Source organism: Aotus nancymaae, unplaced genomic scaffold (assembly GCF_030222135.1).
Source record: "Aotus nancymaae isolate 86718 unplaced genomic scaffold, 86718_ANA_hifiasm-v0.15.2.pri h1tg000076l, whole genome shotgun sequence".
Classification (NCBI taxonomy): Eukaryota; Metazoa; Chordata; class Mammalia; order Primates; family Aotidae; genus Aotus; species Aotus nancymaae.
Genome location: NW_026988491.1, coordinates 24,689,558 through 24,702,033, shown reverse-complemented (window position 1 = coordinate 24,702,033; position 12,476 = coordinate 24,689,558). Strand labels below are relative to the sequence as shown.

Here is a 12,476-nt window from a genome sequence, read left to right as displayed (position 1 = left end):
GGTGTACACGCTGTGATGTGTTGCATAATATCCTCACCATGTTACTGCGAATACCACAGTGGTTTTACACCCCGTGATGTTGTGCGTAATATCTTTGCTATATTACTGCTAATATTACAGTGGTTTTGCACCCTGTCTGTACTAATGTCATAGTGTTAACACTGGATATTTTATTAATATCATAGTGTTAACAGTAGATATTATAAATACAGTGAAAATGTTATTAATGTAATTGTGTTAACGTGGTAACATTTATGTTATAAATGTCATAGACATTTTATTAATATAGTGTTTTAACACTAGATACTGTAAGTATCATAGATGTTTCATTAATATCATAGTGTGTTAACACTGTATGTTATCACTAAACATAAATATCATAGACATTTTGTTAACATTATAGTGTGGTAACACTATGTGTTAACACTTGGTATTATTATAAATATTTTAGATATTTTATTAATATACTGTGTTACATTATCTACATGTATACTATATATGTATGAATTATCTCTGGAAAAATCTGGTAGCATTAATTATATCTGGGGAGGCTACAAGAAGCCAAGGCTGACGAGAAACCCTAAATTTCACTTTATACTTATTGTTACACAAAAAACCTTTTTTTCTCACCTCCCCTCACAATTCCCTCCAAAAAGATACTTTACCATAACCATTTAGTGCTTAAAAAATTACCCCAATCTATTTTGTCTATTTCTCACCTGCCTTCTGTGTGCAGGCCCCTCCTGTATGCGGCGCCCCATCTTAGAAGATCCTGAGAGGTAAGCGTTGTGGACATTGAGAGAACCAGAGCCCACCTGCTTTTCTGATTCCCACTCTAGAAGATGTGGGTGTGAAGCCTTCCTTAAAGGTTTGCGGTGGAAATGAAACAAATTAGTATATGTAAAGCACAAGAACATGGAAGATGCTTACTAAATGTTATTTATCTTCACTTTGTCTGCCTTGGCCCTCTCATATCCACTCCTGATTTTAGGCAATTGGGGGAAAATTGCCATCGAACATTGTACTCTACTAACAAAGACCATTTGAGAGTTAGATTCATCTGTTTCCCGTTTCAACAGCAGAAAGAAGCCAGCAAATCAAGCCCTCCCCTTGTTCTATACCCTGTCATTTTGTTGCTAGTGTCACCAGCCAAAGAGAGAGGAAAGTTTTTTGGTGTAATTAAAATATTATCATAGGCTGGGTGCGGGGAGGAGGGCTCATGCCTATAATACCAGCACTTTCAGAGGCCAAGATGGAAGGGTCACTTGAGGCCAGGAGTTCGAGATCAGGCTGGGCAACATAGTGAGACACCCCATCTCTACAAAAATAAAATAAAAATAGCCAGGCATGATGGCATGCATCTGTAGTCCCAGCTACTTGGGAGGCTGAGGCAGGAGGATCACTTGAGCCAACGGTTTCAGTCTGCAGTAAGCTGTGATCATGCCACTGCACTCCAGCCTGGGCAACAGAGCAAGACTGCCTCTCTGAAAACAAAAATTGTTATAGAATATAGAGTTGAAAAACTTTTCTGGAACAAAAAAGCTCTCATTTTAGATACCCATTCATTCACTCATTCAATAGTGTGCTGGATGCCAGGAATTTAATGGTGAGCAAAATAGACATGGTCTCTGCCTCCTAAGGCTCAAGATCCCTCCCTCTATTTTTAAAAATCAGGTTTATTCTGTAATCCCAGCACTTTGGGAGGCCGAGGTGGGTGGATCATGAGGTCAAGAGATCGAGACCATACTGGTCAACATGGTGAAACCCCGTCTCTACTAAAAATACAAAAAATTAGCTGGGCATGGTGGCGTGTGCCTGTAATCCCAGCTACTCATGAGGCTGAGGCAGGAGAATTGCCTGAACCCAGGAGGCGGAGGTTGCAGTGAGCCGAGATCGCGCCATTGCACTCCAGCCTGGGTAACAAGAGCGAAACTCTGTCTCAAAAAAAAAAGAAAAAAAATCAGGTTTATTGAAGTATAACTGATGTCCAGTAAACTTTACTCTTTTCAGTGGAAACTTCTATGGGTTTTGGCAAATGTGTAACTAACATAATTTAGATCTGGAACATACTGTCTCGCCCCTCCCAATTTTCTTGGGCTTCTTTGGAGTCAACAACTCTCCCCCAACCTCTAACCCCTGGCAACCACTGATCTGTCCTCTGTCCGTATGGATTCGCTTTTTCCAGAATGTCATATAAATGGACTATTACATGATGTCCTAGCTGCTTCCACATAGCTTAACATTTGAGATTCATTCATGCTGTTTTGAGTAGTATTGCTGAGTGGTATTCTGTGGTACTAATGGACCTTCTTTTTTCTTGGAGACAGAGTCTTGCTCTGTCACCCAGGCTGGAGGGCAGTGGTGTGATCACAGTTCACTGGAGCCTCCACTTCCTGGACTCAAGTGATCCTCCTGCCTTAGCCTCCAGAGTAGTTGGGACTACGGGTGTTAGCCACTGTGCCCAGCTCATTTTACATTATTTTGTAGAGATTGGGTCTCAATATGTTGCCCAGGCTAGTCTCAAACTCCTGTACTTGAGCGATCCTCCAGCCACAGCCTCCCGAAGTGCTAAGATTACAGGTATGAGCCACCATGCCTTGCCTCAGGTAGACCATTTTGATGCCATGTTGGGGACAAAGAAAACAAGTCACTTTGACCAAATTGGCCCGTGATGATTGAATTCAATGGCTGAACTACATTAATTTTCCTCCCATGGGGCCGAGTCAGGTCTGGGAACACAATTCAGTTGTAATAGGAAGATAAAATGTCACTGCTTGCATCTGAATCTGTGGATTGTGAAACTCACATTCACTTTGGTGATTACTGTTTCTGTCTTTTTGTGTTGGACAAGATGGCCCCAGCTGGCCTGTAAGTGAGCAAAGGCCCCGCTAAAGGTCCCTCCCTCCAGACTTTATGACACTGGTGCTAAGTCATAGAGGTTCTGCCGGTCCCTAAGAGAAGCGCTTTCCCCTTTCCTGGTGATGCCTTAGGCCCCTTGAACAGAGTTTTGCCCAAGTGGGGCTCAAGGTAAGGATGGAGTTTCTTGGGACCACTCAAACCGCCAGTTACTGTAGCCCCAAGAAATGCTGTGGCTTGACCTCGCTGCCGGCCATACAGGCTCCAGTGACCCAGGAGTGCTACCAGCCCTACTGCCGGCCCAGGTACCACTACCTCAATTCATGGAGGCCTAGCCTCTTCTCCAAGATCTCCAACGTCCAGACCTGCCCAGACGAGACCCCCAGCACCCTGCGGCCACCCACCATCCTGCCCGCACTCCGCTCCGCACTCTTCTCTCGCTATAGCCCCCACGACTGGGACCAGTCCAACCAGCTGCAGGTGCGTGGGGCTGAGGCCTCCCGGCTGTGGGCCAGCCGGCTGACTGACGACTCCATGAGGCTCTTGCAGGACAAGGATCAGCTGACGCACCAGATGCAGGAGGGCACCTCCTGGAACCTGGGCCAGAGGCTGTTGGACATCGGCTTCTGGAAGTCAGAGCTGAGCTACGAGCTGGACAGGCTTCTAACTGAGAATCAGAACTTGAAGATGGTCAAGAGGCGGCTGGAGTGCGCGGCGGATGAGGTGAACTCCCCGTTGCAGGTGAGTACAGGGGCAGGGACGGGGCTGTGGCCGTGTGATGGGGATACTGTGTGCTCGTTCCACATCCCTTAACTGAAGATCAAGGTGGCAGGCACCTTGCAGGTCACGTTGAACTGCATCATCGTATATACGATCAGTAATACAATCTCAGTCAATCCAGGATCATCCCAGTCAAATCAGTGTTTCTTGGACTGAATAGAATTTCCTTGTCTCCTTGAGGCTACATCAAAGTTGCAGGGGTTTCATGGAGATGTTGTGTGCACACTTATGCGTGCCTCAGCATGTGTGTACATGCATGTGCATGTATGAGCATGTGTGTGTTCTGGTCCTGAGAGCACATACTTCAAATAACTGCCTCATTTATGTTTTACACAGAGTTTTGCTCTGTCATCCAGGCTGGAGTACAGTGGTGTGATCCTGGCTCACTGCAACCCTCACCTCCTGGGTTCAAGCAACTCTCATGCCTCAACCTCCCAAGGACCTGGGATTACAGGCACCCACCACCATGCCCAGCTAATTCTTGTATTTTTAGTAAAGGCAGGGTTTCACTATGTTGGTCAGGCTGGTCTCAAACTCCTGGCCTCAAGTGATCCACCCACCTCAGCCTCCCAGAGTGCCAGGATTACAAGCATGAGCCGCTGCACCCAGCCCATAACTGCTTCATTTTTCCCCATAATACTTAACATCCTCTAACATGCTCTACACTTGATTGAATACTAGAAAATAGGATAGTCTGCATCAAGGTGGAGATTTTTGCTTACTTTGTCACTGATGTGTTCAAGACTGCTATTCAGTGCAGGGCACCTGTGTGTCTGTGTGTGTCCATGGTGACCAATGTTGGTGCTGACTGATGTTGTTGACACTAACGTTTTGAATGTATTCCCAGCCTAGGACAGGGTGAAGCACAGAGTAGGCATTCAATAAATACATGTTGCATAAATGAGTGAATATCTAAATGTGGACTGGGCGTTGTGGCTCATGCCTGTAGACCCAGCACTTTTGGAGGTGGACCACTTGAGTTCAGGAGTTGGAGACCAGCCTGGCCAACAAGATGAAACCCCGTTTCTACTAAAAATACAAAAATTAGCTGGGCATGGTGGCACATGCCTGTAATCCCAGCTGCTTGGGTGGCTGAAGCCGGGAAATCACTTGAACCCAGGAGGCGGAGGTGGCAGTGAGCTGAGATCACACCACTGTACTCCAGCCTGTGCCACAAAGCAAGACTCCATCTCAAAAACAAACCGACAAAAAAACTAAATGTGGACAATCCTGGCACTTCTTTGGTCTCCCAGCCTCCAGTCATCTCCCTGCTCAGTCAGGATTGCTTTTGGCTGCATGTAACAGATATGCCACAACAATGGCTTAGCCAAACCGGAATTTGTTTCTGTCATAAGGAAAATTCCAGAGGGAGACAGATCAGGCGGCTGCAGCCTCAACTTGGTGCCAGAAGGGACCCAGCCTCCTCTCTTTCTGCTCTGCCACCCACAGCATGTTGCCCTACAGTTTCCAAGGAGGTTTCGTATTTTATATTGCAAGTCCCTATGTGCCCGGGGCCCTTGAATAGAACAAAGAGCAGACACACCAAGGGGCACCGTCGCTTTTTATCAGGGGACGTCTTTTCCAGAAAGTCTGTTGTGTGTTTCCATTTATAGCCTGTTTGCCAGCACTTGCATGGGCTCTCTGGCTGCAGAGGGGTCTGGATAAGTGAATGTTTCTCACTGCATCCAGGAGAGAATCATGGGAGGGGTTGAGTGGACACTGGGTAAGGAACCAGCAGCACCTACAGGAGCTGATCTTGGCCACACAGGATGATGACTGGCTGCTCACTGGAGTGTGTGGGGAACTCAGGACCTCTTGCCTGGAAGCCTCCTGCAGCTACAGGTGCTTCTGTAGGAGAGATCCTGCCTCCGGATCCCCTTGGGAGACACGGCATAGGTTTCCTCCACTCTGGGATTTCCAAACCCATGGATGCAGGGAGCGGGAGGAGGGGTCCACTGTCTCCCTATCCCCACCCCCGGATTCTCCCTGGGAAGGAGTACAGGCAAGGCTGCTTCTCAGAGCCCCACTGCAGCATCCCCAACCTACTGCTCTCCCTCCCACTCTCTTCTCATGCCCCCCTCCTGTCTGGAAAGTCCAGCTCTGACTGGTCACATGTGGCTTTCTCTGATTAGCCACGTGGCGGCAGGGGGACCATCAACATCTCAGTTCTATCTCACGGGCTGCCCCCGCAATCCAGGCAGCCTCTCCCTGTGCAATGTCCTCCACCTCCTTCCTGGTCTCCCAATTCCTGCTCCCTTCTAATCCATTGTCCTCACAGCAGCCGCTAGTTCCCTTGATGGCCTCCCAGAAATTAACATCTTCATTCTCGAATTCCTTCCCCTCCCCATAACCCCTGTCCCTGATATTGCTCTAGCCTCACTTCCTCTACTCCAGTGCCAATGGCTTCCTGTCTGTTCCTCTGCTGACCTCAGGGCCTTTGCACCTGCTATTTTCCCTTCTGGTCCATTCCTACCCAGCTCTGCATCTCTGCTTTTCATGACTCAGTCCTTCTCCTCCTTAGAGAATTCCTCCCTGACCACTGCGCTGCTTACTCCTCACCCACTCACGTGACCCTGAATATTTTCATCCTGGCCCTTCACACAGTTGGAAATGATTGAGTTTCTGGTTTGTTGTTGTTGTTATTGTTTGAGACAGGGTCTTGCTCTGTTGCCCAGGTTAGAATGCAGTGGCATGATCTTGGCTCACTGCTAGACCTCCTGGAGTCAAGGGATCCTCCCACCTCAGCCTCCCAAGAAGGTGTGACTATGGGCACGCACCACCACCCATGGCTAAGTTTCAATTTTTGTAGAGATGGGGTCTCACTATACTGCCTAGGCTGGTCTCCAACTCCTGGGCTCAAGTGATCCTCTCAGCTTGGCTTCCCAAAGTGTGGAGATTACAGGCATGAGGGAGGCACTGCGCCCAGTCTGACTGAGCTTCTCATGGGTATTCTCTCCCTTAGGAGAACACAGGTTGCGTGAGAGCCTGCGTTCTCCTAGGGGACTGTCAGCCTTGTTCATTGTGCTATCCCCAGCACCTCAACAGAGCATGACTCCGAGAAGAGGCTCTGGAAACCCTTGTGGCACAGGTCAGTGACTCCTTCCTGTTTCTGGGTTCTCAGATTCATTTGCATCCTGACATTCAGACCTTGACATCCTGCTTCCTTCTGCTGAAATCAGAAGAAAAGCTACATGGAAGATGGCAGCCAACACCATCTTATCTGAAATTATTATGAAATTTTACTCTATGTATTATCGTATTTTGGGAAGGCTTGGGGCTGTTGATGCAGTTATGGGAATCAAAATTGGTCCTTGGGACGCTACTTTATCCTGCTTTCTCTACATGGGCCTTGCATCTCTGGATGCATTGGTCATATGGCAACTCACAGCTCTCATCGGGGGAGAAGGGGCAGCAGAAGCCCATCTGATGCCCAGTAAAGAGGTCACATGAAGCAGCCAGGTTTCTGGGAGAAAAGAACAGATTGTGACAAGGGTGGATGCGAGTCTCTTTCTGTTCAGGGTCTGCAAACAGCTGCAGGGAGAATATACTGTTTCCCCTGCTTCCCACAGGTGGCCTTGGAGTGTCTATACCATCGAGAGAAGAGGATCGGGATTGATTTGGTCCATGACAACGTGGAGAAAAACCTTATTTGGGTAAGGCATCTCCTGGGTCTGCCCCGTGCCGTGAAGGGGGCGGGAAGGCCAGCAGGTCAGAGACATTACTGAGCTACCTGTCAGGAGCAGAAGCCACACGTGTCACCCTGTGCAAAGTTAGGGCTCAGAAAGCATGGGTGGAGGCCTAGTTTGCAGTTTAGAAACAGGGAGAAACGGAGTTATTTGACCCTCAGTCTTTTCATCTCCCAAAATGGACATGATAATAATACACCAATAACCATAATGAAAGCTAGTGTTTCTTGAGCACCTACTATATGTCATAGGCTGTACTACTTCATTTGCATTATTTAATGTAATGATAAAATAATCTATAAGTGAGTGCTTGGCACATAGAAGGTGCTATTTTTTTTTAATTCTAGGAGTCTATAAAAAAAAGGAGGGCAAAAAAGTGTGGAGCCTCCACAATCAACCCTTCGCTACCTGGCCCTGGGGTTATGTGGATTGAGGCAGAAGCTCCACACTGACATTTCACCTCCTGGGGTCAAGGGTGGTCGGTGGGAGGGAAGGGGAGAGGTAAGGGCTCTGGCCGGAAAGACGAGGCTGTCAGGTTCTAAGAGGCACCGTTCTTTCTGACATTTTTCATTTCAGGAAGTAGATTTGCTAAAATGTTGCCAAGAACGGATGAGAAAATTAGCTCAAAGAATTGATATGCAGATGCGGTAAGGGCTTTTTTTCCTTCTCTTCCCTCTCGTTGGGGTTTGTTTCGGCACTCCCAGGTTTCTGGGGGACAAGCCAGACGGGCCCACTTTTGGTCAGTGGTGTGCTGGTAAATGTTTAACAACCAGCTTTCGAGGAAAAAAGGAGTCCCGATCTCTCGGGCCTGCCAGTTTCGGTGGTGTAAATGCTACCACAATGGCTGATTTTCAGCTGCAAATATGAAGTTACTGAGATGTGTGCAACTGACTCTCACAAGCCAGTGCCTCACTGTCTTGTTTGCAACAAGAGTCCTGGCAAGAGACACCTGGCTTCCCTGAGGCCCCTCTTAGTCTGTGGCTTCCCCATTTGAGTTCTGAGCCTTGGGAGATGGCAGAAAGTGGGTGGTATTAGGTAGCAAGTCCAGGGGCTGGGCACCTCCACAAGGGAGCTGGTGGAGGCACTGAGCCAGGAGTCTCCAAAAGAAACCAGCTTTTTGTTCTTACAAGATTACATAACCAGTATCTTAACAAGCCCGGGGACTCCTCTCACAGTTAAAGGGAGGCTTGCGTTTTACGGGGCTTGGGGCCCATAGCTAAGCCCTTGGCACCAGTTCCCTGTGGAAGCAGCTGCCTCACCTCTGCCTGCAGCTGGCACTCGTCTTTAACTCTTTCAGGGCACGCTGCTCTGCTGGTTTTCCCACTTCATTCACTCTTGACAGAGACACATAGACAGCATGGGACAGGCTGGCAACCTGGCAGTGGCTCGTTCCTCCGGCTGCCTGGTGCACATGGGCAGCAGGGGGTGGAGGCAGAAGGGCCAGGCAGCTTCCAAGTCAGCTCTGGGGAGCATACATCTTGGTTTGCTGTGCCCCAGAAGTCACCTCCTCCTCCAGGAGCCTTTGGACTCCCCAAAGGGGTTAGAACTGTATGTTAGGGAGAAAGACATCGCAGACAAGCTACCCTTAGAGCAAAGAGCTTGGTCATAGCAAGACACATTGGAGAGCCCTAGGAAGACACCGGGGTGGAGGTGTGCAGAAAAGATGCAAATACAGCAGGAGGAATGAAGGCTGAAAGGACAAACACAGAGTTGAAGTTCAATAATTTGTGTGCCCCTGGACTAATTTCTCACAATTCCATTTATCACCGGGACTATGGTACCTACAGTTTGTCTACAAATTAATTTGCTTAAAAAAACCTTAAGCATAGCAGGGTGACTACAGTCAACAGTAATTTATTGCACATTTTAAAATAACTAAAAGAGTATAGGGGGCCAGGTGCAATGGCTCACACCTGTAATCCCAGCACTTTGGGAGGCTGAGATGGATGGATCACGAGGTCAAGAGTTCAAGACCAGCCTTACCAAGATGGTGAAACCCTGTCTCCATTAAAAATACAAAAATTAGCCAGGCATGGTGGCAGTGCTTGTAATCCCAGCTATTTGGGAGGCTGAGGCAGAGAATTGTTTGAACCAAGGAGGTGGAGGCTGCAGTGAGCTAAGATCATGCTACTGCACTCCAGCCTGGGCAACAGAGTGACACTGTGTCTCAAAACAACAACAAAAAAAAGTAAAAATGGGAATGTTTGTAACACAAAGGAATGGTAAATGCTGGAGAGGATGGATACCCCAGTTACCCTGATGTGATTGTTACAAATTGCATGCCTATATCAAAGTATCTCATGTACCCTATAAATATATACATCTACTATGTACTGGTAAATTCATGTACCCCATAAATATATACACCTACTATGTACCCATAAAAGCTTAAAAAATAAAATTAAATAAATAAAAATCAAGTCCGTAAATAAAATGCCTTAAATATTCTTTTTTTTTGAGATGGAGTCCCACTCTGCCCCCCAGGCTGGAGTGCAGTGGTGCGGTCTCAGCTCACTGTAACCTGCACCTCCTGAATTCCAGCAATTCTCCTGCCTAAGCCTCCCAAGTAGCTGGGATTACAGGCCCATGCCACCACACCCAGCTAGTTTTTGTATTTTTGGTAGAGACAGAGATTTACCATATTGACCAGGCTGGTCTCAAACTCCTGACCTCAGGTGATTGGCCCACATCTGCCTCCCAAAGTGCTGAGATTATAGGTGTGAGCCACTGTGCCCAGCTGAAATACTTGTATTTAAACAGGCAAATTTCAACAAAGGGAGAATTGGAAACTGGCTAGTGTCTTTGTTTTATTGCATTTTTCTTTCTTTTTTCTTTCCCAAGATGGAGTCTTGCTCTGTCACCTAGGCTGGAGGACGGTGGTGCGATCTCTGCTCACTGCAACCTCCACTTCCTGAGTTCAAGTGATTCTCCTACCTCAGCCTCCTGAGTAGCTGGGATTACAGGTGCCTGCCACTACATCTGGCTAATTTTTGTATTTTCAGTAGAGACGGGGTTTCACCATGTTGGCCAGGCTGGTCTCAAACTCCTGACCTTGTGATCCACCTGCCTTAGCCTTCCAAAGTGCTGGGATTACAGGCACGAGCCACCGCGCCCAGCCCTTATTGCGTTTTTCTTGCACTTTTAAAAAAATTACTTATTCATTTTTAATTGACAAAAATGGTATATGCTGTATCGTGTAAAACATGATGTTTTGAAATTACATGTATATTTTAAAACATTGAACTAATTGGAACTAATTAACACATGCGTTATCTCACATATTTATTCTTTGTAGAGAGAACACTTAAAATCTCAGTGATTTTCAAGAACACAGTACATTGTTATTAACTATGGTCACCATGTTGTACAGGAGATCTCTGGAACTTACTCCTCTTGACGAAAGGAAATTTTGTACCCTTTGACCAACATCTCCCCCATCCCCCACTCCAGCCTCTGGTCACCACCATTCTACTCTGTACTTTTATAAGTTCGATTGTTTTAGACCCCACATGTGTGTGAGATCATGAGATATTTGTCTTTCTGTGCCTGACTTACTTCACTTTATGTGATGTCCTGTAGGTTCATTCATGTTGTCACAAATGACAGGATTTCCTTCTTTTTTAAGGCTGAGTAGTATTCCTTTGTGTATACATACCACATTTTCTTTATCCATTCATCTGCTATGAGACACTTGGGTTGATTTCATATCTAGGCTATCAGAAATTGTTTTGCAATAACTTTGCCCATTTTAAAACTGGGCTTTTTTTTGTTATTGAGTTGTCTGAGTTCCTTATATATTTTGGATAGTAACCCCTTATCAGATGTACAGTTTGCAAATATTTTCTCCCATTTCTTAGGTTGTCTCTTTACTCTCTTGATTGTTTTGTAGGCTGTGCAGAAGCTTTTTAGTTTGATGTAATCCCATTTGTCTATTTTTGCTTTATTTTGTGTGCTATTGGGGTCATTGTCCAGACCAATGTCATGGAACTTTTCCCCTATGTTTTCTTCTAGTAGTTTTACAGTTTCAGGTGTTACATTTCAGTCTTTAATCTTTTTTTTCTTTTAGACGGCATCTCAGTCTGTCACCCAGGCTGGCAGGCAGTGGTGCAATCTCAACTCACTGCAACCTCCGTTTCCCAGGTTCAAGTGATTCTTCTGCCTCGGCCTCCTGAGTAGCTAGGATTACGTGTGTGTGCCACCATGCCTGGCTAACTTTAATCTATTTTGAGTTGATTTTTGTCTATGGTGTGAGATAAGGGTCTAATTCGTTCTTCAGCATGTACATTTCCACTTGTATCAATACCATTTATTGAAGAAGCTGTCCTTTCTCCATTGTACGTTCTTGGCATCTTTGCTGAAAAGCAATTGACTGTAAGTGCCTGGATTTATTTCTGGGCTCTTTATTCTGTTCTTTCTTCCACTTGTTTTGTGATCTTCTATTTATGGCAAGAGAGAATGGTTTTCCATTTGTAACTGCCATGGCACGTGACAAACCATGGCACTGCAAGGAAGAGGAGGGCTGATGTTTTGGAAATGGGATAGTTTGAGCTGGCAGAGTGAACAATTTCCAAACTTAAAGTGGGGAGCTGGACCTCAAAGGAGGAATCCTGAGATTGGGGTCGAGAGGCTGCTTATGCAACCCCAGACGATGCAACCAGAGGGTGGTGGGGAGCTGGGAGAACCAGGAAGACTGAGACAGATGGAGACAGTCCCAGAGACTGAGACACACAGAGAGAGCTGAGCACTGACATCAAAAGAGACAGAGAGACATGAAGAGATAAACAGAGACAGAGATGGGGAGTCAGGAGACAGAGGGACAGAGAGACACAGAATCAGATATGCCAGAAAGCTAAATCAAGAGATGAGACAGAGACAGAGAAAGGCAAAGAGATGGGGAGAGACAGACATGGAAAAAGAAGAAAAGAGGCCAGGCATCGCGGCTCACGCCTGTAATCCCAGCACTTTGGGAGGCTGAAGTGGGTGGATCACTTGCGGTCAGGAGTTCAAGACCAGCCTGGACAAAATGGAGAAACCCTGTCTCTACTAAAAACACAAAATTAGCTGGGTGTGGTGGTGCATGTCTCTAATCTCAGCTGCTTGGGAGGCTGAGGCAGGAGAATCACTTGAACCCGGGAGGCAGAGGTTGCAGTGAGC

The 12,476-nt window shown here is 46.7% G+C and overlaps 1 protein-coding gene across 1 annotated transcript in view; it reads left to right on the top strand.

Annotated features, from left to right (window-relative positions):
• The first annotated feature begins 2,688 nt into the window (after window positions 1-2,688).
• LOC135271221 (tektin-5-like) overlaps window positions 2,689-12,476 on the top strand; it is a 71,313-nt gene continuing 61,525 nt past the window's right edge. The window contains exons 1-3 of the mRNA XM_064367851.1: window positions 2,689-3,597; window positions 7,206-7,289; window positions 7,899-7,969. Of these exons, the coding sequence (XP_064223921.1) occupies window positions 3,034-3,597; window positions 7,206-7,289; window positions 7,899-7,969 (719 nt within the window). The 5' untranslated portion in view covers window positions 2,689-3,033. The remainder of the gene's footprint in view (window positions 3,598-7,205; window positions 7,290-7,898; window positions 7,970-12,476) is intronic.